Raw genomic sequence first — 24,296 nt, 5'->3', positions numbered from 1 at the left:
CATGAAATCATCAGTATAATAATTATTACAAAAATATTCCAATACAGCAATTCATTAGGAATTAGTGCGTAGCATTATCAGTGGAGTACGAACATGAATTTTTCATATTTGTCATTAGTCGAAGATAAAAGGATGAGGAAATGAACCTTAATTGCACTTGAGTGAAAAAACTGTTCAAAGATTTAAAAGGGAAGAATTTATTGGGAAATACTACTCCTGCTGATCAAAATAGTTTTTGTAAAACTCACAGTTTTCTTCGTGGTTTTTTAAATAACTTGACTTCCAGTTGCTTGTTCTTAAGTATATGTAATTACGTGTTTGGGGCGTTGATTTCTCCGTGTTGACAGAAGGTTGCCTGAAATTAAAAATATAATAAATCAATGGTTTTTTTAGTTAAACATTGTCAACAAACTTTTAGTATAAATTTTACTTTTTCTTAAAATATGAGAATAAAATTTATTGATTTCTTAATCAAACTATTAGGCGACACCATAAACTAAAACCCTTGTCTTAATGAAGTATTGGTCTCTTAAAATTTAGAATGCATGTTTAATGAAAAAAAAAAAAAAACATGGCACATAACTTGCATGCTTTAAGTTTAAAGCTCTTGTTTAAAATGTGAAAATTAATTGGAATTAGAAGTTCTAATATTAAAATGGATGTTTCTTCAGATGGAAATGTTTCTTTTTTCTAAAAATGGTTTGTTTTATTGAATAGCTCGTGACTTTAAATGATAAATATGTAAAAAAATAAAGAAGAAAAAGGTGAAAAAAAAAAAAACAAAACAAAACACAACAGGGGGTTTTGTCGTTTTAATTTTAAAGCTCCCGTTTAAGACTTTGATTGATAAGTCTAGTTTATCTACCATAAAAAAAGTATATTAGTTACCTTCTACAAGGAAATAATAATAACTCCCAGGTTTTATTTTGACTAGCTAAGTTTTTTTGCGAGATATTTTTTAGTTCGGTATGAATAACAACCATTTTGTCATATTAATGATAGCATAGACATTATGTGTAGAGTTGTTAAGCATTTTAAAGATATTTTTCTGATAATTTAATGCAGAAATAATGGTGGAACTAAATCCCATAAACACTAGAAAGCAGAGTTCAGGAAGAAGTAACAAAGTTGATACAAAAGTTCTAGTTACTGTTTAAAACTTTGAATTCGTTGTTCCAACAATTTGAAAAATCTCAAGTGGAGTAAGTAATTTTAAGGAATTAATTAAAAATTCCATTTTGTAGAAAGCAAAGGATTTTGACTTCCTCTTATGCGTTGCGAGGCATTTAAGGGTTATTATATTTAATTTTTTTTAAATTTTATTCTTGATATGAAGTATAAAGTATGAAGTGAAAAGGGGAGCGCTTGAAACTAGCGCGAGCACTGAGACCTCAGGTCTATTGTACTATCCCCGCTTAGACTAATAAAGGTGTCCAGCAACAGAAATAAATTTCAGCAGTTGCCTAACCGAAATTCTAGGCAGTTCCCTGGGATCTACATAGTGGTATCCCAAGTGCTCAAACCTTTGCACATAAATTGAGCTTTCATCAGCCATATGACATCCTCTACACTAAGGATTGTCGGTAACACCCATCAGATTAAGATGCCTATTAAGAGAGCAGTGTCCAGTTGGTAACCCAACAGACTTCGTGATCTCATTCCTAATCAAATTAAGCAGTTCCTTGGATCTAAGCCAGGGAGGCTGCTGGTTCAGAGTCTTGGCCTGTCTTTGAGAGTCGGACTGTAGCCACAAGCCATTATTCTTGATATTAAAGTAGGTATCAAAGTTTTTGTAATTAACTTTTCTTTGGTCTTACTCTCTCTCCATTTATGTTGAGTACAATGTTCTATTCTTGAAATCTTCAGATTTTGCACGAAATTCATTACTGCCAGCTTAGCAAAAACTAATTATTCTACTGAAGTTTGCAATAAAGGTACGTAAAGCTAACTTACCCATATTTTGCGAAATTTGTCCATAGAGTCATCATGTATCTACTTAGTTCCATTTCCTCTTGTGTGTAACCTTTCTTACTGTTTAAAGGTTGCCCAAATACAAACGGCACTTGACAGAAATGATAAACACCCATCCAATCTGCATATTGCGTGACAGTCGGCCTGTGATTGAAATAGTAGAAATACACGTCTTTCCCAGCTCTTAAGAGACCATCCCCAAAATAAATCACTGGACAAGCTTTAATGTAATCCCCTAAAGCATGGTAGGTTTGCTCACGTACTTGCTGATAATCATTTTCGCTTAAATGTCCCAAATAATGTTCCACGACATCTCGAACACCAACAAACTCTTTTAGTCCGTCTTGGATAAAATTTGAGCCAACAGTCTTGTTGAAGTATGGATTTCTTTCACCAAACGGGCCAAAATAATTGATATCTGAGGAGACGAGGTTCGGAGATCCTTCATCTTGGTTGAAACCGAGGAAAACACTGACGTCATTTATATTTTCGTCAATGAGAGCTGTTTCAGGAGTGATTGGCAGTAGTTCATCTCCATAGATAATGTTGAAATGCTTTGAATTGCTGGGACTTAAGGAGTTTAAAGCCTTCGCTAGATAATCAGCATTAACTCCTGAAAAAGAAAGATTGTTTCAAAATAGTTTTTGAATTTTTACACTAAAGTGCAATCTGACCACCGATGAGCTGGAAAAGCTACAGGCTTTACAGGCGGAAATGAACGCATTTAATACAATTCAGGAAGGCCAGCTTTTGTAGATATGTGTAAACCTTCAAATTAACCACAGTCGCATTAAAATGAGCGAACCACACGCATCAAATTTGTCACTTCCCCCCTCATTCAGATAGACTCATCCTAATTGGACGTTTGCCAATTCCACAGCAACCATGGTCAGACTGCGCACATTTACAAAGTACAAGCGCGTCAAATGTTTTCGGTAATTCAATGTATTTTAAAATATTATAACGTTTTGAAAACAAAGACTTAAGAACTCAGTCGTACTGACTACAAGAGAGCGCTCTTGCTTTTAAAAGGTACTAGTGGCAATTTATCGTAAAAAAATAGGAAGCAATGTTAGCAATTTTAGGCTAAACATTAAAAAAGAAAAAGATTTGATACTTTTTCGAGTAAAATTAAATATTTTTACGTGTGTAAAGCGGTAGTGTAAACAGCTGAGTTTTAAGCTAAACAAATTAAGTAATACAAAGTTTTCAGCTATGAAAATTTTTATTTTTGGTTTAAAACTAAGATTTTCCTTTTTAAGCCATTGGAAAAATGAAAAGTTTCTTGGAACAAAGAAGTAACGATTCTATTATTAAAATGATGAATGGCTCAGTGGGGATGGAAAAAAAAGGCGGTAGATGAACAAAGTTCGCAAAAGCCACTACATACTATTTGCCTTAAGATTCTTTCACTGCTCTGTAAAAAATAAATAAATAAAAGAACTCATTATCGCACTTTACACACTACTCAAACTAATGAAACCTAACTGAAATTAAAAGCAAAATACACTTTTAATAAAATGCAAAAGTTTCATTTTGCTAAACATCTGTCAAATAAGTATTACATAAAAGTTCTTACAATATATTAATTAAATAATTTAATTACTTTTTGCAGTTTAAATGATCTATGTCATTATATGCACCTTCTATTTGCCGAAATTTTGAGAAAAGCTAAAGCGATTGACCTTATTTATTCTTACGCAAAAAACATAAAATAACAAAAATAATCTAGTTACTTTTTAGACATTCCACAACAAGTACGGTATCGTTTTGAAGCGTCGTTCTGTTATTTGCACATCCCACAACTTCTGCTAGACGCTGGCCCAGATCAAAATTAGACTTTTTATGGTCATATGAGTATTCCACAGGTGTTCGGCTGCCCAAGATAGCTCGCTGAAAGAGATTTTTAGCAAGTGGTGAAATGCAGAATAGACCAGCTGTAACAGCACCAGTACTTTGTCCAAATAAACTAATCTTCATGCTGTCCCCACCAAAATATTCAATGTTGTTTTTCACCCATTTCAGAGCTTCCAAAATATCATACAATCCTAAAATCATAAAAAAGTTATTTTACTCAAAAACCATGTCGTGATGAAAACACATGTCACAGATTTAGATTAAATTTGTGATTTGAAAAGGTGTGAATATACAAAAATAAAAATATTCTCTTGCAACTCAAGAAAATAATAGTTCATAAGTAAAGTCATTTTTACTGCTAATTTTATTTATTTTTTAGGAACTTACTTAAAAAAAATTAAATTAAAAATAATATGAAAAAAAAAAAAAAAAAAAACTTTTGGACGTAAACCAGTGCCTAAGCATGCGTATGCGCAATCTGTGTATCAACCAGTTTCTGCGTATTAAACGCAACGCTGAAAACATGAAAAAGTGTTCTTCCATTCCGAAATATATTTCGTTTACTGCTCATTTGTTGGACACATTTCGCACTTAAATCCGGAATGCTTGTGGGTGAATTTACGCATAAATGTACTTTGGTTCTTACATTTTCTGCATAATGGAAATACAGTTTATTACCTGTTACTTTCTACTAGTGAGGTATTTTTTACCATATTTATCAATGTTTCAGGATACTTTACTATGAATTATTTCTTGACTACCCATTTACAATACATTGTGGCTAAATAAGTTTTAACCATTAATCATACTTAAACTAAACTGTGAGTAAAAATATGTGTTGTTCTTAATTTAAACAAAAACTTAATGGCATAAAGAAGCACATAAAAAAACAACTGCACGCCCTAATTAATATTTTTATGCTAAGTAATTACTATTCCCGTTTTGTTAAACTGGCAAAAACCGACCAATTATTTTTAGTATCTGCTGAACTACAAGTGTCTTTTTTGTTTGTCAACCGTAATAGGTGGATAAAAGTAATTTTTTAAGGGAAAAACTACAGTATATTCAATAAAATATACATAGTGCTTTAATTCTAGATTATGAAATCAATTCTTGAAACGCAAATTGTTTTTATTTCAATTTATATTTTTATACATGTATTTGCTAATCTTATTTGCTAGTAACCTTATTAAGAAATAAAACCCATATTTACTTTACTCAACTATTAGCTGATCTCTTTTATATTGTAACGGAAATACCTTTTATTGTATTATGAGGGTATCAATAAAGAAAGGACTTAGAAAAGTCAAAGGTGGTGGAAAACGTACACCTAATCGCGGAAATTCACAAATAGCTTCCGTCAAAGGTAATATTGAGAAGCTGCACAGTGAAAAAAATAAAAAACAACTCACGAAAAATTTAAAAAAAAAAAAAAAAAGCACTAGTGAGCACACAAAAGAAAGAAGTTTTCTTTTCTTCTATGGAAAACAATTCACGTCTGAAGTGAAGGGGGTGATAAAGTATTACCTCGCATTATCCGGCATGCCGGAAAAAGCGAGGTTGACCAGCATGCCGGGAAAATCGAACTTTCCGGCATGCCGGATAAGTCGAGGTTTATTTTGCAACTAAACAAAAGTAAATTTCCCCATTCAGTTCCAGTCAGAAAGCAAACCACTGAAAGAAAAAAATAAACAAATAAATAATTAAATCCCGAAAGTAACCTTGTTTCAAATTAACTGGGTATTGCATATAATATGTGCTTGTTATTTATGGTAGGTCATTATTAATGAATTTAATCATATGCCAATGAAGTAATCGATTCAGAAGCAAATATCGTTATTGCGATTTGTTCGTAACTTTTTAAAATAAATTGTTTAGGTTCCTTTTAGAGAGATAAGCTAAATTTTTATTTATTGAATAGCTATGGAAAATTCTTTAGCACTGTTTTAGGGGCGATAACTTACTGCTTAAATGTTTGCTTACTTATGTTTAACTTACTTTTTATAAAATTATTCGTTATTAAATAATATTTTTCTTGTTAAAATGAATATTTGTACAAAATTAAACTCTTTATTAATACTACTAAGGTATGTATAGAACTTACATTCATTAGTAAGCTGAAAATATATTTTTTATAGTATTTTTTTCCTAACCTCGATTTTTCCGGCATGCCAGAAAGGACCAAGAGAGTGTTATTGAAAATCTGGAGATCCCCGAATTTTGCGGCTGCCGGATAATGCGGGGTAATGTGGTGATTTTAAAGACCTCCAAACAACTAGTGTGTCATTGAAATTGGAAATATTCAGTAAAATTTTCAAAAAAATAAAATAAAATAAATAAATAAATTAAAGTGAATGGGCATGAATTTTCTATACATTTTCTTCGAACATTTCAGGCGGTCAGATTCAATTTGTTTGTTCTGAAAAAGAAGATGTTGAAACAGTTCAAAACGCATGTCGATAGGTTGCTCAGTTGAGGCACACAAAAAGTTGCTTTAAAAATGAAATTTGATAGTAACGTTTCTAGCATTCATAACCTCTACTGATTCAAACTAAATTCATTTAACAATTCACTATATTTGTTTGGAAGTAATTATTGCCGTTACATTGTTATATTATCTCATTAGACATTTTGTCTTGCCGGCATAATTTTTTTAACTTTTAATCTATTTTTGCCAAACCCCCTTATGATGGGTCAAATCTGCATCGAGAGGAAGGTTCAATCCAAATTTGACATTCTCAAAAAACCTTAATGAAAGGACCATTTCTTTTTTTTTTGGAAATTTTCTAACATAAATAGATTTTTAACATAATTTAGAATATATATATATATATATATATATATATATATATATATATATATATATATATATATATATATATATATATATATATATATATATTAAAGCGAGTCAAATCTTCCTACTTTTCCCCTACTTCTCTGACTACAACATAGTGATACGAAATTGTTTGTAAATAGTCGAAGAGTAGATCCTAAAAATGAATGTTATTATTTTCTAACTATTTCAGTCAATTTTCCAGATTTTTTATTAGCTACAGTTATCAAACGAAATCAAACTTGTGATTTGTAATTCTTCAGAAGTAATAATATCTTTATATAAATAAAACACCCACCCACTATTCCAAAAATGTATGTATTGGGGTAACTAAGAAACTACTGGACTGATTTCATTGAAAAGTTCAGAGTTGTGTTGGCAAATGCTAGGAAGATTTGTAAATCGTATCGAAAAATATCGACGAATAGTTCTTTTTTTTAATTCAAAATTTAGTTTTAGGACTACACTATGACTTTTTCTAAATGAAACTACAAAATGCTATATATATATATATATATATATATATATATATATATATATATATATATATATATATATATATATATATATATATATATATATATATATATATATATATATATATTCTTTTTTAAACACCAAAACTTAGATCTTTTGGCCCTCAAAAGGGTGAATATAAAAATCACCATTTTCGAAAGCTCGTGAAACTAAACCGTTAGGGGATGAAAGTAAACTATAGTGAACACGCCGAGAACTGATAGTGGAAGTAAAGAAACCAACGTAGCCCTTGGCGATACCGTTGTCTGATTGGCGATAGGTTGAAGAAAACAGCGCCAGTAAGATAAGCGAAATGTTCCCCAGAAGAATCGCCAGTCCAATGAGTGATTCATGACAGTGGCAAATGTTGGCGCCAAACAGCAACATTCTTGTTTACTTCCGCCATCCATTCTCACTGAATGAACTACATAAGCGATTAAAAGATAATGACTAACAAAGAAAAATAACTCATACTTACCCATATTACCTGGGGCTAAATCGGAGTCAGTTGACAGAAACCCAAATACTCCGTTCCGAAAATTAGGAGAAACTACAACTACATCATTTTCTGCTGCTAATATGTGCCCGTTGTATACTTCCAAGCGATTAGAGCCATAAGTGTATCCTCCACCATGTAGCCAGAACAGAACAGCTTTCTTCTCTTGAGTTGCAAATCCGGGGGCCCAAATATTCAAGTATAAGCAATCTTCACTTTTATTGGGTTTGTTATCATACCAGGGGTAGTCGTAAGGTAGGTATTGCGGGCAAGCTGGAGGCATAGTTTTTGCAAACAATATGTTTGGCTGTGACGTGAGGGGTTGAGTCTTTCGAAAACGCAGATCTCCTGTTGGTGGCTGTGCATATGGTACTCCAAAGAACTCGTGAAGCGGCGAACCATTGTAGGTAGTGGACGTGCCGATTATTGCTCCATTTCGTGTGGGAACTACTATGTCAGTTGATGAATTTGTCGATGATGTTATTCCAGTCAGAAATAACATAAAAAATATGAAATACATTACAATCTGAAACGAGAAAAACAAGTAAAATCATACTCAGATTTTGACTAAGGTAATTTTATTAAAGGCCAAATACGCCGACATGGTGAGAAAAAAGTATGTCAGACATGTAAGATAAATTTAATTGAAAAAATCAATATATTTCTTAAAGAACCTCCATACGTATAAACGTACTGCCTGATATAAAACTTAGAAATTAAATTCTCATTCGAGAAAATATAATGGGTGCTGAGAAAATATAATATATGTAAATGTTACTCTAGTGATCCTATTTAAGAACAGTATAACTAAGAATTTATTAAATATGTGAAAAATAAAAAGAGCTAAAGCAACGTAAAAAGGCTCAATATTTGAAAGCAAACTGCTTATACGTGTTTTGGGATTTTGAAGAACCCCTTTTGCAATAGAAAACGAGCTGATGTGCGCTCATCACATGGCTTCCTTTTACTCCAATTTAACGATAACAGTGCCTCGGAGTAAGCAAAGAAACACTTTAAATATTTTCACCCCAAGTTTGTTGCGAACCGAAACAAAGAAAACGTTTTATTCAGATACATTTTCCCAATATTGACAGTTTATTTGTGATTCAATATTGTTTTAAAGTGATACATTAAGCTTTAAAACGTTCAATACAAAATTTACTCAACTTGGTTGAAAACAGATTATTCTTTTTGGATGCTAGACCGAAGCTCGACTGATGCTCAAAAACTTGTTAGAATATTTGCTAGAGAGCAGCATCAATCTGTTATGACTGTTGGATCTCCAATCTCTAAATACGGCCAAATTGAAACCAAATTAAAAAAAAGAAAGTCCCCGCCAAATTTGTCGCCAAGCTGGCGACAAACTTAGCGACCAAAAGCTTGGCAATATATTGCCAAGTGTTTGCCAAACTATAACACCACTTGAGTTTGCATTGAAAATAACAATGACTTAACCCTAAAAAGGTGTAAAAGACCCCCTTTGGAACATCCGAATGCAACCAAAAAGAGAGGTGCACAACTAGACCCACTAGGAGTCTAAGTACCAAATTTCATCTTTCTAGAACATACTACGGTTTTTGAGTTATGCATTGGCACATACAATCCACACATAAATTCCATAATTTACATAAAGAAATTTACCGAAATGAACTGCTGCTGAAACAAACAAATAAGGTGAGTCAGTTAAGTTCCTTGATATCAATATTCAACTAAATAATAAAGATCTCAGTATAGCTTTGTACTATAAACCTCAGGATTTTGATTTTAAAGTGTATTTTTTAATTCATTTTCAGAGTTGTGTCAAGAAAAAAAATGTTCAAAAATATATCTATTTCCCAAATTACTAGATATAAAAAAAATCTGCAACAATAAAACAACTCTGAAAGCTGCGATTCAAATTTCAACTGCAACCCTAACTGAGAACCAATATACGGAGCATCTTACGACACATTTCATTTGCAAGCTTGTATAGGATTAGCGTAGGTCAATTTTTCTGTTTCTTAAATTTGATTGTTTTTGTTCTTACTTTTGATATTGAGTTCATTTGTGAATTTTGTCCTCTTGTAGTTTAAATTAGTTACGAAATTATTCGAATTATCTTTATATAAAGCTTTTATTTTTGGTTTGTAAATGTTCATTGTTCTTACTTCTTGTCATGCTGATATTCTGGACTTTCGTTACCCCCATTTGCTTGTTTTCTGAGATGTCCAGGACTAGTGCTACTTTTTTAGGCAATTTCCCAGCAGCACTCACGAAACATCTCATGGTTTTTCCCTACCCTTGGGGAGTACCCCCTGACGAGGCCCCAGGGTATTTTGGGGTTTTTTCAATTTTTCGTTCCTTAAAAAAATTTTTTGTTCTTTCTTGTTTAATCTTTATATTGTTATTATTATATATATATATATATATATATATATATATATATATATATATATATATATATATATATATATATATATAAATATATATATAATTATATAAAATTATATATACAGGGCGGACTGGCTGACTTTGGCCCAGTCGGCAAAAGAATATTTTGGTCCACTTCTTTAAATTACAAAAGTTAAATTAATCAGTTCCGGATCTCGATTCGTCCGCGTTCGACCTAAGACATAGAACTACCGCTAGTTAATTTTTTCCTTTAAGTTTATTAATCAAGTGTTAAAGTTCTAAAAAAAAAAAGAAAATTGTGAAACGTAAAATAAAGTCAACACTGACACATTTTTATGTTCCTTGAAAGAAGGATACTAATGGTTACAAGTCTTAAAAGGCACATCTTTAGGCTTGTATACTGACAACATAGAAAGGACACGAGGAAAGGGAGGAATCAGGTAAATTCCCCCGGAAATTTCTAGAAATAGGGACTCTCGAAGGACCCCGAAAACTCTCTATATCGGCTTAAAGAGAAAGAAGCAGGAGAAGTGGTTCTACTTCTCTTCTTGCCAAAAGATATTTTCAAAATTGATGTCAAACACCGCAAATTTATAATTTTCAGTAACGTTAAAGGAGAAGGAAAAGAAGGGGTTCCCTATCGATTTTTTTTTTTCAAAATTGAAGTCTATTCTTGTCTATCTTTGTTTACAATAGAATATCGGGGGCTCTTCACGGAAATCCTCCGAAATGTGAAGTTTTAGAAATGCAATTTTAGGCTAGCCTTGGTAAAATAAATGGAACAAGGAAATCATCGTGGGCTCTCTAAGAAAACATGTCGACACTGAACTATTAAAAAGTGCAAAAATATATTTGGTCACGTTAGAGAGAGAAGGAGGCTCAGAGCATTTGGATGCATTTCAAAACTGAAGTCTACTCGACCCAATTTTAAACTACGTTTAATTACCATAGGGAATCCGGCAACTCTCCTTTGGAGTTTTTTGACATTTTTAAAACATATTCTTATAATATGTTAGGAAACATTAAACGGAAAGGCGACAGGGTTCCTTACAGTGATTCCCCCAAGATTTTTCAAGCGGGCACCGTGTCTTTCCGCTTTTAAGCTAACCTTTGACCCTTAACTTAAGCAACCCTCCTTGCCCTTTGAAAGTTTCAACAAAACTTCACAAAAGCAAAATTTTTTTTCTAAAGGTAAATATTCACACAAGCCTATCATTGAAACGTAACTCCCTACTTTTAATCGCTTATCCACAAGAATTTGATTATAATATATCTGAATGTTTTTAGCATTATTTTTAAAACTAAAAATCAAAAAGCTTTTAATATTTTAAAAATAATTACTATTGAAAACAATTGGACTTTGTAGGCTCCTAGTACACCAAAACGTTTAAAAAATCAGTTTTTATATGACAAAACTTCTCTCAAAAAGTGCTCTTCTATCTGAAAGTGCACTGCCCCTTTTTTGGTCTGTGACATTTTTTTCTGAAACTGAAATCAATTTCAAGCTATAGTGCAGTAAAAGGGTTACGAAGTTCACCCCTGGAAATTCCTATAAGTAAACTTTTAAGCTATTTTTAGTGACTTTAAGGGAATGGCGAAGGTTCAAAAACTTTTTTTTTAATTTTTCGATTTAATTTTTCGATGTTCTGAAAAACACAATAGAAGGCTTTGATTCAAGAACCAGGTAAGCACTCATTTTTGGTAAGACCGACAAATAACATCAGTCTCCAAAATAAACTCTATTATATTTCCCACATTATTTACTACAAAGCAGTGGTCGGATTTTACATTTATGTCTCGTTGTTGCACCAATCGGAACATTTATATTGTTCACACGCAAAAATGAATTTAATAATAATAATAATAATAATTGGACTTTCTGATTTTTGCATCAAAGCCCTCAATTGTAAATAATAAGACAATCGTTGGTGTTTTTAGAAGAAAACCTTAACGTTACTAAAAGTTGAGTCAGGAGACTCTTCTCCGAAGTTTTTCGAATTTGACGTTCTAAAAACGCGACTTCAGGCTTCGTTCGGAAACGATAGGTGACATAAAGGGGGCGAGATTCGGGATTCTCGAATCTTTAATCAAAAAATCTTTCTCGAATTTAAGTCAATTTCAAATTTTTTATGGTATTAAAAAGTTCAGGTGTGATATTGAAAGTCTTATTCAGGCTATCTTTGAGGACGTAGAAGTGTCAGGATGTCCCCAGAACTTTTTTGCCATCGAAGATTTAAAAATACAATTTTTGGCTGTATAGTGAAATATTACAAGTGTGTGCACATTAAAGTACTCAATCATAAGTTAAATACGTGTACCCTCTCTTGGAAATTTTTCAAAATTGAAATTCCAAAAACGTATTTCTATGTTACGTTTGGTGACGCAAGGGGCAGGATTCTTTGGCTTTCCTACAAAATTTTTCGATATCGTGGCTTCAAAAAAGTGTTGGGGAAATGATGAGAGATTCAAGAGCTCCCCTTTCGAAGTCAAAATTTTGTCCTGTTTCAGATACAATTTATTGTAGTCTATACTTGCTTTCCGGTATGCGATTCTGAGATGAAAGTACAATAGACCGAGGAAATCTTGTGCCAACTTTCAACATTTAGTTGAACTTTCACAACCAGCTGAGTACATAGGGAATGTTACGGTTGTCTTTTTCCAATTGAGCCAGCAATCCAGGATATTGTCCTCGCATATTTCCTGCCTCAATTCTAAATGGGCAGTCAACAATTTTCGAGGTTGCAGACAGAGAACAAATTCTCGATTTCTCTCAAAAGTTGTTCCCTTTTCCCACGTGCCTCTATTGTTGTCTTCTTGTCTATTAGCCTTTGTAATAGCCTTAAATTTATTTCACCATGGAATGGATGCATAAAGATAGGTGGTCTACGACGGAAATTTCACTTATAGCAGTGGTGCCCAACATACGGCCTGCGGAAAACATGGGGCTCACGAAGCTTATCTGTGTGGCCCGTTGTGTTTAATGTTATAAAACGCAAAATACATACTGAAACATTTCATACCTACTGATCATCTTCATTCCGTCTTATTAATGATAGTTGCAAAATTTAAAGCCAATTAGTTATGTATCGGCGTCTAAAAAACAGACCCAAAGTTTGGTTCAATAAAATAAGCATGCAGTAATAATGGAAGAAAGTTTCATTTTTCTTGTTTTTCCATGCTCTTTAGGGGAAAAAAATATATTTGTTTCGGCCCGCTACATCGCTCTTAATATGAGGTGTAGCCCGAGGTGAAAATAAAACTGGTTGGTCACCAATGATGTAAGCATTAATCTCAGTTCTATAGAACGTTTTTCGTTTTATTTCATGCACAATTTCGTTTTAAATTGGAACGGCAAGAACTTTCGTAATCTATATATATAAAAATCTCGTGTCACGATGTTTGTTCGGGGTAAACTCCCGAAACTACTGAACCGATTTTTATCAAATTTCATACGTATCTGTAATTTGGTCCAACTTAAAAGATAGGATGGTTTTTATAATTTTTTATTGCAAATAAAGATTTTTAATTATGCATTAATAGTGTGTATTGATTGTTTGGTTCTGTAAATTCTTACTAGATGGCGCTGTAAGTTAATTCATCCTCAGAACTTTTATTCTTAAGTTAATTAAAAATTAAAGATGATACTATGTTACGGATATTGATGGGTTATCAACAATATCGCCGTAGAAAGGAGGAGTATAGAAGTCACACTTTTCAATCTAAATATTTAATTCTACAAATCAAGTTGAAATTAATAAGCAGCGTGTAGTTCCATACTCACCACTGCTTTTAAAAACGTATGAAACTCATATAAATCTCAGATTTTTCAGCCAAGTGATCCATTAAATACTTCGTCAAATACGTTATTAAAGGTTGTTATTAGGTAGCATTTAAAGTAAGAGATATGGACAAAATTGCTGAAGAAACGCGATGAGTGGACATAAAAACTGCAACGAAGCTATCTGGCTTCCCCGTATACGAAAGAGACCCTTCTGTACAACATCTTGCAGTACATCTTGAAAACGGTCAACGAGTAAATTTTCCGAAGATATTTTCTACGGAGAGCACTTGAACCACCCAAAATGACCCTGATTTTTTTTTTTTTTTTTTTTTTACTTTGTCAAAAACATAATGTGTTTGGCCCAATTCTCAGAAATAAAATTATTTACCAATGCTCCACGCTATTTTACATGCTTTGTAAACAAATCCGAAATGTCACTGATTATTTCCTTGGAACATGTTGGGATTTCACAGGTCCTCAACAATTTTATTTGGAAATCAAGTATCTGCTTCAAAAAGGTTTCTGAATTACTACAAACGTCATAAATGCAGACTTCTCACTGTTGAGAAAAATATTTTTAGTTTCCAGTTTAAAGATTAACTGAGCGTATTTCTTAAGTGTATCGGCTTCAGTTCGATTATGGTGAGTCTACATTGACTAAACTCCCAATGAGAGTGAATAAGTCTCTGGATTCCGTAGCCGAGCAGGAAACGCAGACGAATTAGACCATGATACTTACTTGCAAGTCTGTCTCACCTTTCGCCATGCTTGCAGCATAAGTGTTGGAGCTTTCTATTAAACTTACCTAATCTTTTTCTGAAGGTCCAGCGACACGACTGGCTTTTAGCCTGGGATAGTATTTAATTCTTCAAAGATTCAAGGATAATTTGAGGAAGGTTAATGGATTTTAGTGATGAACTTACTTCATTACCGTCGTCGTGGCCAGATTGACATAACTCCCAATGGGAGGAAGGAAGTCTCTGGATTCCATAACTTTCCAAGTGTAACAAGCTTTTGGTACTTTCTTGGTGAGTCGAAAAATGTGCCAAGATATTAGTTTCAGCTAGTATATATATATATACTAGCTGACCCAGCCATGCGTTGCTGTGGCGAAGTAGTTGGATTAAAATATTTTTTTTACTCAATATTGTGATAGAATCTAATTAATATTTTTAGTAAAGCTTAAAATAGTCAAGCCAATTTTAAAACAAATGAGATTGATAATGTACCTGTTAGGCTGAATTAACTAATTATTGAATTTAGAAAGTACTAACTAAATTTTCAATGATTAAAGCGCTATAATTACGCTTAGTAAATTTTGCAAGTATGACTTCGGCCAAAAATAAAAGCAAAATAACTTGAAAGTGATAGTAAATATCTAAACTAATTATAATATATCAGAACGTAGAAATTAAACATAAACCAACATACTCTTTTAGAATGTACACTAAATTTTATTCCTCTAAATTTATCTATAGTTTGTATTCAATAACTTTTTTACAAAATACATTAACTACATTAAAAACATATAAAAGTTTACTGAAAATTATCTAAGCTTTAAGTTGGGCACGATATTCTCGCTTTACCTGTCCTTTGCTAACACAAATAGGAATGACAAATTTCCCACTCGTGAGTAGGCGATAGATACAGGGTGTCCTGAAAAAGACTGACTGTTTTCAAAAATTTATGACAGGAAAATGGTTAATTATAATAAAATAGTTTTTTCAGTGCTTTAAAAGTTATGTGGTGGGCCGTAAGTGTTGTCCCCTTAGCTCCAAAATTTAGTTCAAAAGTTTATCAATAGATGGCGCTGCAGATAGAAAACCTCTAAGTCAAAAAATAATTGTTGGAATTCACCAATTTTTCCTCCAATTGCGACACGTGGTTGCAGCCGGGGCAGAGGTTTTTTAAAATATTGTATTTTGCGAAATTTTATTTATTTAAAACATTTTGCAAAAAACTATGGTGTAATTTTCTGTCTATCTTTGATTTAAGGTCTTACATCTGCTGTGCCATCATTAAGGTGGGCACGATATTCTCGCGTAGATACACATAAAATTTACTTCGGACACTTCTTGAAGTAAATTTTGGAACTTAAGGGACGAAACTTACAGCCCACCACATGAATTTTCTGCAAAATTTTTTTTTTTTTATCATTAACCATTTTATTGTTATGAATTATTGAAAACAGTCAGTCTTTTTCAGGATACCCTGTAGTTGCCCATGAGAGAAACATGTATGTTTCAAGTCCAAACCGAAAATAGACATTGTTTGGTCTTGAGATCTATTTATGTCTTTTCAAAAGCTAAACAAATCGGAAAAAGGAGCCTTCCAAATATGTTTGAAAATTATGACGCTATTAATCGCTTACGTGGCAACATAAAAATTTCTCCTTTTAACTTTTCGGTCAAAATTGCGGAAATTTTGATGAAGAAACGTGTACCTTTGCATAATCTAGGTGTGTTTGAACTGTGAAAAAGAATAATTGGTGAACGAATTTTCAACCGTCTAGTGGCTTTCCTGATATATCCAGAGAATTTAAAAATTCAGGTGGAATGTTTACGGCTTTGTTTTCATCGACAACTGTATAACCTTGTTTAGCATCAACGGTCAGCACAATGTGATTATGATTTTTTTTTCCAGCTGTCAGTTATGGCTCATTATTCACAATAATTGTAGCTAAGACAGCGTCATTGCACTGTTTTTTCTCGTTGCAAATCAGTGTCAACTAAGTCGGTGACCAATCGATCAGGTAATATCACACCGTAATGAGTAAACAACAAATTTGAAATTGAAATGTATAAATCTTCAATCAACACTTAAGCTTCATTGTACATCTTTTGTGTAAAATCTAGATTTGGATATCGGTGTGTTTGTTTACTCTATGGAGTACATCTTCAAGCATAAATTTTATATAGTTTCCCCACAGAAATGATGATTGTGTTGGATATTATGTCGTGTAACTTATCTTAAACAAATGGCGAATATTGTTTCTCATTATGCAAAACCTGCATTGGAAAATGCAACTCCTAATGATTGTGTGCTACCAATAATTACAATTCGCGAAATGCATCGTGATATGTATTAAACATTCGACAATTAACGGTCCGAAATATTCCCGTCTTTTAGGGAATGTTTAACGAAAACTAATGCAAAACAACATTCACTTTGTTTTGGATGCACAGTTTTGTTTTGGGTGGAGTTTTGGTCCCAATGTCTTGGCTTTAATTTTTAATTATGCCTGAGGTTGATGAATGTTGTGTTCTTTGTTTGCGTGGCTTCTAAGATTTTTTTAATTTCATTCAACACAGCAAAAAACAATTAAGAAACGTCCTGAAAAATAATGGACAGCGAATACGCCCAATTTCTGCCTGTAACATATCTTAGAAAAAAAATAGGAGCGTATCCCACTAAAAGTCAGAAACCTTCCTAAAATTATCCTGAAATCTTTCTGAAGAATTCCGAAACCTCTCCGATTCGAGACAATCATTTCTCTGAAACTTTTAGAGAGAACCGAAGTAAAATTAAAACTAATATCTTGGCACATTTTTCGACTCACCAAGAAAGTACCAAAAGCTTGTTACACTTGGAAAGTTATGGAATCCAGAGACTTCCTTCCTCCCATTGGGAGTTATGTCAATCTGGCCACGACGACGGTAATGAAGTAAGTTCATCACTAAAATCCATTAACCTTCCTCAAATTATCCTTGAATCTTTGAAGAATTAAATACTATCCCAGGCTAAAAGCCAGTCGTGTCGCTGGACCTTCAGAAAAAGATTAGGTAAGTTTAATAGAAAGCTCCAACACTTATGCTGCAAGCATGGCGAAAGGTGAGACAGACTTGCAAGTAAGTATCATGGTCTAATTCGTCTGCGTTTCCTGCTCGGCTACGGAATCCAGAGACTTATTCACTCTCATTGGGAGTTTAGTCAATGTAGACTCACCATAATCGAACTGAAGCCGATACACTTAAGAAATACGCTCAGTTAATCTTTAAACTGGAAACTAAAAATATTTTTCTCAACAGTGAGAAGTCTGCATTTATGACGTTTGTAGTAATTCAGAAACCTTTTTGAAGCAGATACTTGATTTCCAAATAAAATTGTTGAGGACCTGTGAAATCCCAACATGTTCCAAGGAAATAATCAGTGACATTTCGGATTTGTTTACAAAGCATGTAAAATAGCGTGGAGCATTGGTAAATAATTTTATTTCTGAGAATTGGGCCAAACACATTATGTTTTTGACAAAGTAAAAAAAAAAAAAAAAAAAAATCAGGGTCATTTTGGGTGGTTCAAGTGCTCTCCGTAGAAAATATCTTCGGAAAATTTACTCGTTGACCGTTTTCAAGATGTACTGCAAGATGTTGTACAGAAGGGTCTCTTTCGTATACGGGGAAGCCAGATAGCTTCGTTGCAGTTTTTATGTCCACTCATCGCGTTTCTTCAGCAATTTTGTCCATATCTCTTACTTTAAATGCTACCTAATAACAACCTTTAATAACGTATTTGACGAAGTATTTAATGGATCACTTGGCTGAAAAATCTGAGATTTATATGAGTTTCATACGTTTTTAAAAGCAGTGGTGAGTATGGAACTACACGCTGCTTATTAATTTCAACTTGATTTGTAGAATTAAATATTTAGATTGAAAAGTGTGACTTCTATACTCCTCCTTTCTACGGCGATATTGTTGATAACCATCAATATCCGTAACATAGTATCATCTTTAATTTTTAATTAACTTAAGAATAAAAGTTCTGAGGATGAATTAACTTACAGCGCCATCTAGTAAGAATTTACAGAACCAAACAATCAATACACACTATTAATGCATAATAAAAATTTTATTTGCAATAAAAAATTATAAAAACCATCCTATCTTTTAAGTTGGACCAAATTACAGATACGTATGAAATTTGATAAAAATCGGTTCAGTAGTTTCGGAGTTTACCCCGAACAAACATCGTGACACGAGATTTATATATATATATATATATATATATATATATATATTCACACAAACAGTCAAAATACAAATGAAAAAGCAAATGAAAAGCGAGAACATCAAAATGGAAAATGAAAATGGTGAACCCAGGACCAACACTTTCTCAAGGGGGGGGGGGGGATTGGTTCTAAAGTTCACAAGGCCCTTTCTGTCTAGCAAGAGGGAAGGTCCCAATAGCTTGCTACCCTCCCCGAGAGCCTTAGAAGAGAGCCTTTCATGTCATACTTTTATGACTTTAGCAACACGCTGGACATTAATGAAAATGGATGGTTCGATTTAATTAATTACTGTTTGTTTAACAACTACATTTACAATGGTGAACATTGCTTTTTGCAAGTCAACGGTATTCCTCAGGGATCTAAGTTCTCTTCAGTATTAGCCAACCTGTACTTACACCACTCTGAAAAAAACTTCACCTTATCCATTCCTAGGGCTTTCAGTTACGTCGATGACTTCATTATTTTCAATTCTCACAACTTTTTTAATGATTCCAAAAGTATTTATCCTCCCGAATTAGAACTTATCCACACCAATAATAATATCAATCAATCTGATTTCCTGGATCTTAACATTTCTCTTTCGGATAATTCTGTGCATATTGATCTTTTTGATAAACGAATGTCCTTTCAATTCCATGTTAATCGTTTGATTTCATGAGATTCAAATATTTCTATTGAAGTTTTTCGTAATACATTGATTAATGAAATTAACAGAATTAAAACTATCTGCAACAGAAATGATTTTGTTTCTAAAAATCTTAATTTAATGAAAAGCACTTTAGACTATAATAAAGTCACTCAATCTTTTTATTTAAGCTACATTAGAAAAGTAGGGAATTGCCTAGCAGAGTGAAGTATAGCGCAATTGTATTATTGCAGTAAGGCAACCTAAGCTATGAAGGTCTGCCAGGAGCTATCCTGAATATTTCTGATGTAATTTCCGATCCAATTTTTTTTTCTCTCCTCGACTTTACTATACTCCAGGTTTTTTCAACTCAACGGTTTTCAATTCCATGTCCCGCTGCTGCCGTGTCCTAACTGCATCTTTGCCTGGCACGTGCAGGTCAATTTTAATTTCAATGTGCTCATTCCGTTTGGATGCACTCCGGAACTTTCTTCAGCTCTTTTATCTTAAGGTATGTTCTCTGATTCCTTTCTCTTCTAAGGCTCTAGGGGAGGGTAGCAAGCTATTGGGACTTTCCCTCTTGCTAGACAGAAAGGGCCTTGTGAACTTTAGGACCAATCCCCCCCTTGAGAAAGTGTTGGTCCTGGGTTCACCTTTTTCATTTTCCATTTTGATGTTCTCGCTTTTTTCATTTGCTTTTTCATTTGCATTTTGACTGTTTGTGTGAATATGTTTGTACTGTTTTTGTTTCTAGCAGCTTTGCGCTGGCATTACGGTACACTTTTGTATTTATTCTTTCAGTTTTTTTAATGTCGTTGATTTTTTCAATTTCTTTGAATTTCTATTTTAAAATTGTCTTAAATTACATCTCTTGTTATATATATATATATATATATATATATATATATATATATATATATATATATATATATATCTTTACTAATAATAAAGCTGAAAGTCTCTCTGTCTGTCAGGATCACTGTGACGCGCATAGCGCCTACACCGTTCGGCCGATTTTCATGAAATTTGGCACCAAGTGAGTTTGTAGCATGGGAGTGTGCACCTTGCAGCGATTTTTCGAAAATTCGATGTGGTTATTTTTCTATTCCAATTTTAAGAACAAAATTATCATAAGATAGACGAGTAAATTACGAAATTATCATAACGTGGAACAGTAACATGGGTACAAGCCAATTGGCGAGACACGAAATTATCATAACGTGGAACCGTAATATGGGTACAAGCCAATTGGCGAGAAAATTCACCACACATTATTTGTAAATATACAGGGGTCATTCCATGCGAAATGAGCAAATCAGCTGTGGCTGACATGTCACAGATTTCAATGAAAATTTTTATTTAGGTAAACCATGCATATCTATGAGGAAATGCAAAGTATGAAAGTTTAAAAACTGTTTGTTGCTTTGTTACTGAAATTAGAAGTTGATGCTTACCCTAAGCCTAAATTTTCAGAGTTCATTGCTGCCAGTTTGTGACTCAATAACTCCATAAGTTATAAACGTACACTTAAAAAATAAACATTTTCGCATTCTATAAACAAATCTCTATTGAGAAAGAGCAAAGTAAAATTTACTCGGATCTTTTTTTGAATCTGAGATATTAACAAAGATTGAAATTTTGCTAATTTACTTCAGATTTTAAATCACTCTTCTAGCTCTTTTAATGAAAAAATAACAGTAAAAATGATTCAGATTGAAAAACTATCGATAAGTAACTATCTGCTCTAATTTAGTAACTGTTTATGAATTTCTTGATGTCGAAATTGTACTTAAAAAAATCGAAAATTTCTAAAAATTTCATTTTTTCCTCTATTTCAGATGTTTTTTTTGAAAATGAGGGAATGCTCTAAATTTGCTAAATTTTTTTTACATAATATATCGAAGTGTCTTTTAGATGCTACTAAATTTTAGTCATTGGTATCAGCGTATTTTTGTTACTAGAGTAACTTGAACTAAGGTAAAATTTCATTAATTATTTCTTTTTATTTTGTAAGTTTAGCAAAACTAACCATTTTTTTCGTGTTTAATTTTCTCAAAAGCATTTTTATGAAGTACATGCTGATGTGTACATTTTTTTTTAATTGAAATAAATGTCAATTTTACTTGCTTTTGTATCACTTAGTCGTTTATCAAATTCTTTGAATTCTCATTATTTCACATAAGGATCAATCCCTGCAGGTTCCACACAGTATAAACTTCTCATTCATGTCCAAATATTTCTAAGTTATCAAATTAAAATAATTATTTTTAAAATTACAATATGTTTTTTCAGTATAATGTATTATATAGGGCACAATATACGTAATTTAAGAAGATGCCATGAAGTTTTTACACTTTTTATTTCTGTTTTAGTGTGTGAATTGACTAGCGAAATTGCTTAATTTCAAAGACATGTATCTTTTTTAGAAACCAAATAAAAAAAAACAATATGTATAACATGTATAGTACGTGAATGGAATATTCAATTGGCCAGGAAATTTTATTTTTAATTCAATCCCCTTTTGGTTTGTAGGGGTCTAAAAATGTCATTTTTATCATTTTTCCGAATTTTGAGGGGCTGTAATCTATAAAGGGTACACAAACACACAGCAAGAGTTATATACTCTTTTTAGCATGGATCCAGTGATTAGTTTTTGCCGTATTTCATTTTGTGTTTCCGTCCCCTACGTGAATTATCTCCCTTTGAAATGAGTAAAATTTTTACATTTGGTCTTGAACTTTAACCTGTTGCCATTATTTTAATTATTAACGTACAGCTACGTAACTCAGCATGTAAGACTATCAACTTATGCACTTTAACATCAAAGCGTTAAATTACATGTCATGAATGTAATTCAAATAGATTTTGGCCAAAATGCAAAGGTCTAAAAGTCCCATTTTTGACTACGAAAATCACTTTTGATGACCTCCAAAAAATCAAAGTTGAGAGAAAAAAGAAAAGAGGTTTTAAACATCTTTCATATGCAGCTTTTAGGGATATGAATTTCAAAAAAAATTAAAAATGGTCGAGCGCAACAATCCGTCGAACCTGTATGGATTGACCCATAAAACAGAAAGAAAATGCTATTTTTCTGAATTTTATTTTACGTTTGGAAATCAAAAACCAATTTCGAGTTTCTTCAAGCAAATTGTAGAAACACAGCTCTATATTCTTGAAAAATTTTAAAGTTGTCTGAATTTTCCCTCATTTGAATTTTTGTGTGTAAGTGAAGGGGAAAATCATCATTTTACAAAATGTCACTAAGTTTAAAACTGATTTTGAAGACAAATGAGTTAAAATACAACTTCAAAAGTAAGGTATTTTTTTATGATACTTAGCACAATATTGGGTATTAATTTCATCAAAGGTAATGCATTCCTTAAAGATTGAGATTAAAAAATAAAATGCTTAATTATGAGAAAATTGAAATATTTTCAATTTTTGAGACTCGGTTAAAAGTTAACAATAATAACTTTGAAAAATTTACTGATATCAGATTGATTACCCTATTCCATAGATTGCAAAAACATATAACTTTTATGTTTTCATTAAATAGTAACAAGATAAAAGCGTTCAAAAGTGCAACATTTAGCATTTATGAGAATGCTGTTCAATTTGACCAATTTTCAATCGCATGTAACTATTTAAATAAAACATTTTAAGCAAAAATATTTTAGATTTTTTATATAGGCATAAAAGAAACCTGTATACCAAATTTCATAAAAACCTGTTACCATGCGGCCACCACTTTTTTGCGAATTTTGCTAAATTCGCATGGAATGACCCACAGGCCAATCAAAAGACCGTTTAATTTTTCCGTGCGGGTACCACTAGTATATATATATATATATATATATATATATATATATATATATATATATATATATATATATATATATATATATATATATATATATATATATACTTTTTTTTCCTCTTTTTTTCTTATATTTACGATGACGTATAACATTCTTGACCCTGTGAAGTATTATGGTGCAAACCGCTTATTATTACGACAACTTGTTGTCTGTCTAAGATTTCTAAAAATGCGTCTAATACGTTTCGGACACCCTGTATTTCATAAAAATCGTGTTTGAAATACTCATTCAATATTTTTTAAAGTTCGTTGTATATAGCTATAACTGATATATTTTCCTATTTTGCTGCTAGTCTTGAATGCTGATTTGAAAGTGTTGAACGCACTGTTTTACACTGTAATACGAATATTCAATGCAATATAGTCGTTCAAAAAGTATAGAACTAGCATAATGTTATGACACAAAAATGAAGGGGTTAATTATTTGGATATTTTTTTGGTTCAAAGGTGTACTACTAGTGTTAAAATAATTAGTTTAACATCACGTTTCTCACATGGTTCGAAGTTACCTTAACCATCAGGATAATTTTAACTTATTTAATACTTCATTTTAAGTAGCCTTTACAATGACTATATTCAAGTTTAGGGATCTATACAATATTTCAAACGTTTTATGCAAGTAGGTGAAATAATGAATGGACATATAAATTTGCATTTTTGAATGAAATTTCAAATCAAAATTGTTTTGAATCGTTGTAATGATGTAAATGATAAATAAACTTACTTTAAGTTAATTGCTTGATGAAAAGTCTGACTTACGTCTTTTTCGCGGAAGTACACCATAGAAGGAAAATAAGCGCTGTATGATACATCATGATTTGTTTCGGTAACAAGCAGCTGTTTAAAGAAAGTGAGTTTCAGGAGACATTTACATTGATATTTCTATTATATCAACCTTGTTTTCGTCAGCAGATGCTTTAAATCAAGAAATATATTTG

At 32.3% G+C, this 24,296-nt stretch overlaps 1 protein-coding gene across 1 annotated transcript; it reads right to left on the bottom strand.

Annotated features, from left to right (window-relative positions):
* Positions 1–50: 50 nt before the first annotated feature.
* LOC129224102 (acetylcholinesterase-1-like) lies at positions 51–24,185 on the bottom strand. The gene is made up of 5 exons (XM_054858508.1): positions 24,083–24,185; positions 7,659–8,202; positions 3,708–4,019; positions 1,954–2,584; positions 51–355 (listed from the first exon to the last, which is right to left on the bottom strand). The coding sequence occupies exons 2-5, from the start codon at positions 8,194–8,196 to the stop codon at positions 211–213; spliced, it is 1,626 nt and encodes a 541-aa protein (XP_054714483.1). The 5' UTR covers positions 8,197–8,202; positions 24,083–24,185; the 3' UTR covers positions 51–210.
* Positions 24,186–24,296: the final 111 nt, after the last annotated feature.

The sequence above is a fragment of the Uloborus diversus genome, chromosome 6, assembly GCF_026930045.1.
Source record: "Uloborus diversus isolate 005 chromosome 6, Udiv.v.3.1, whole genome shotgun sequence".
Lineage (NCBI taxonomy): Eukaryota > Metazoa > Arthropoda > Arachnida > Araneae > Uloboridae > Uloborus > Uloborus diversus.
Note: the sequence above shows the minus strand (reverse complement) of the source record. Positions and strands in the feature narration are given on the sequence as shown.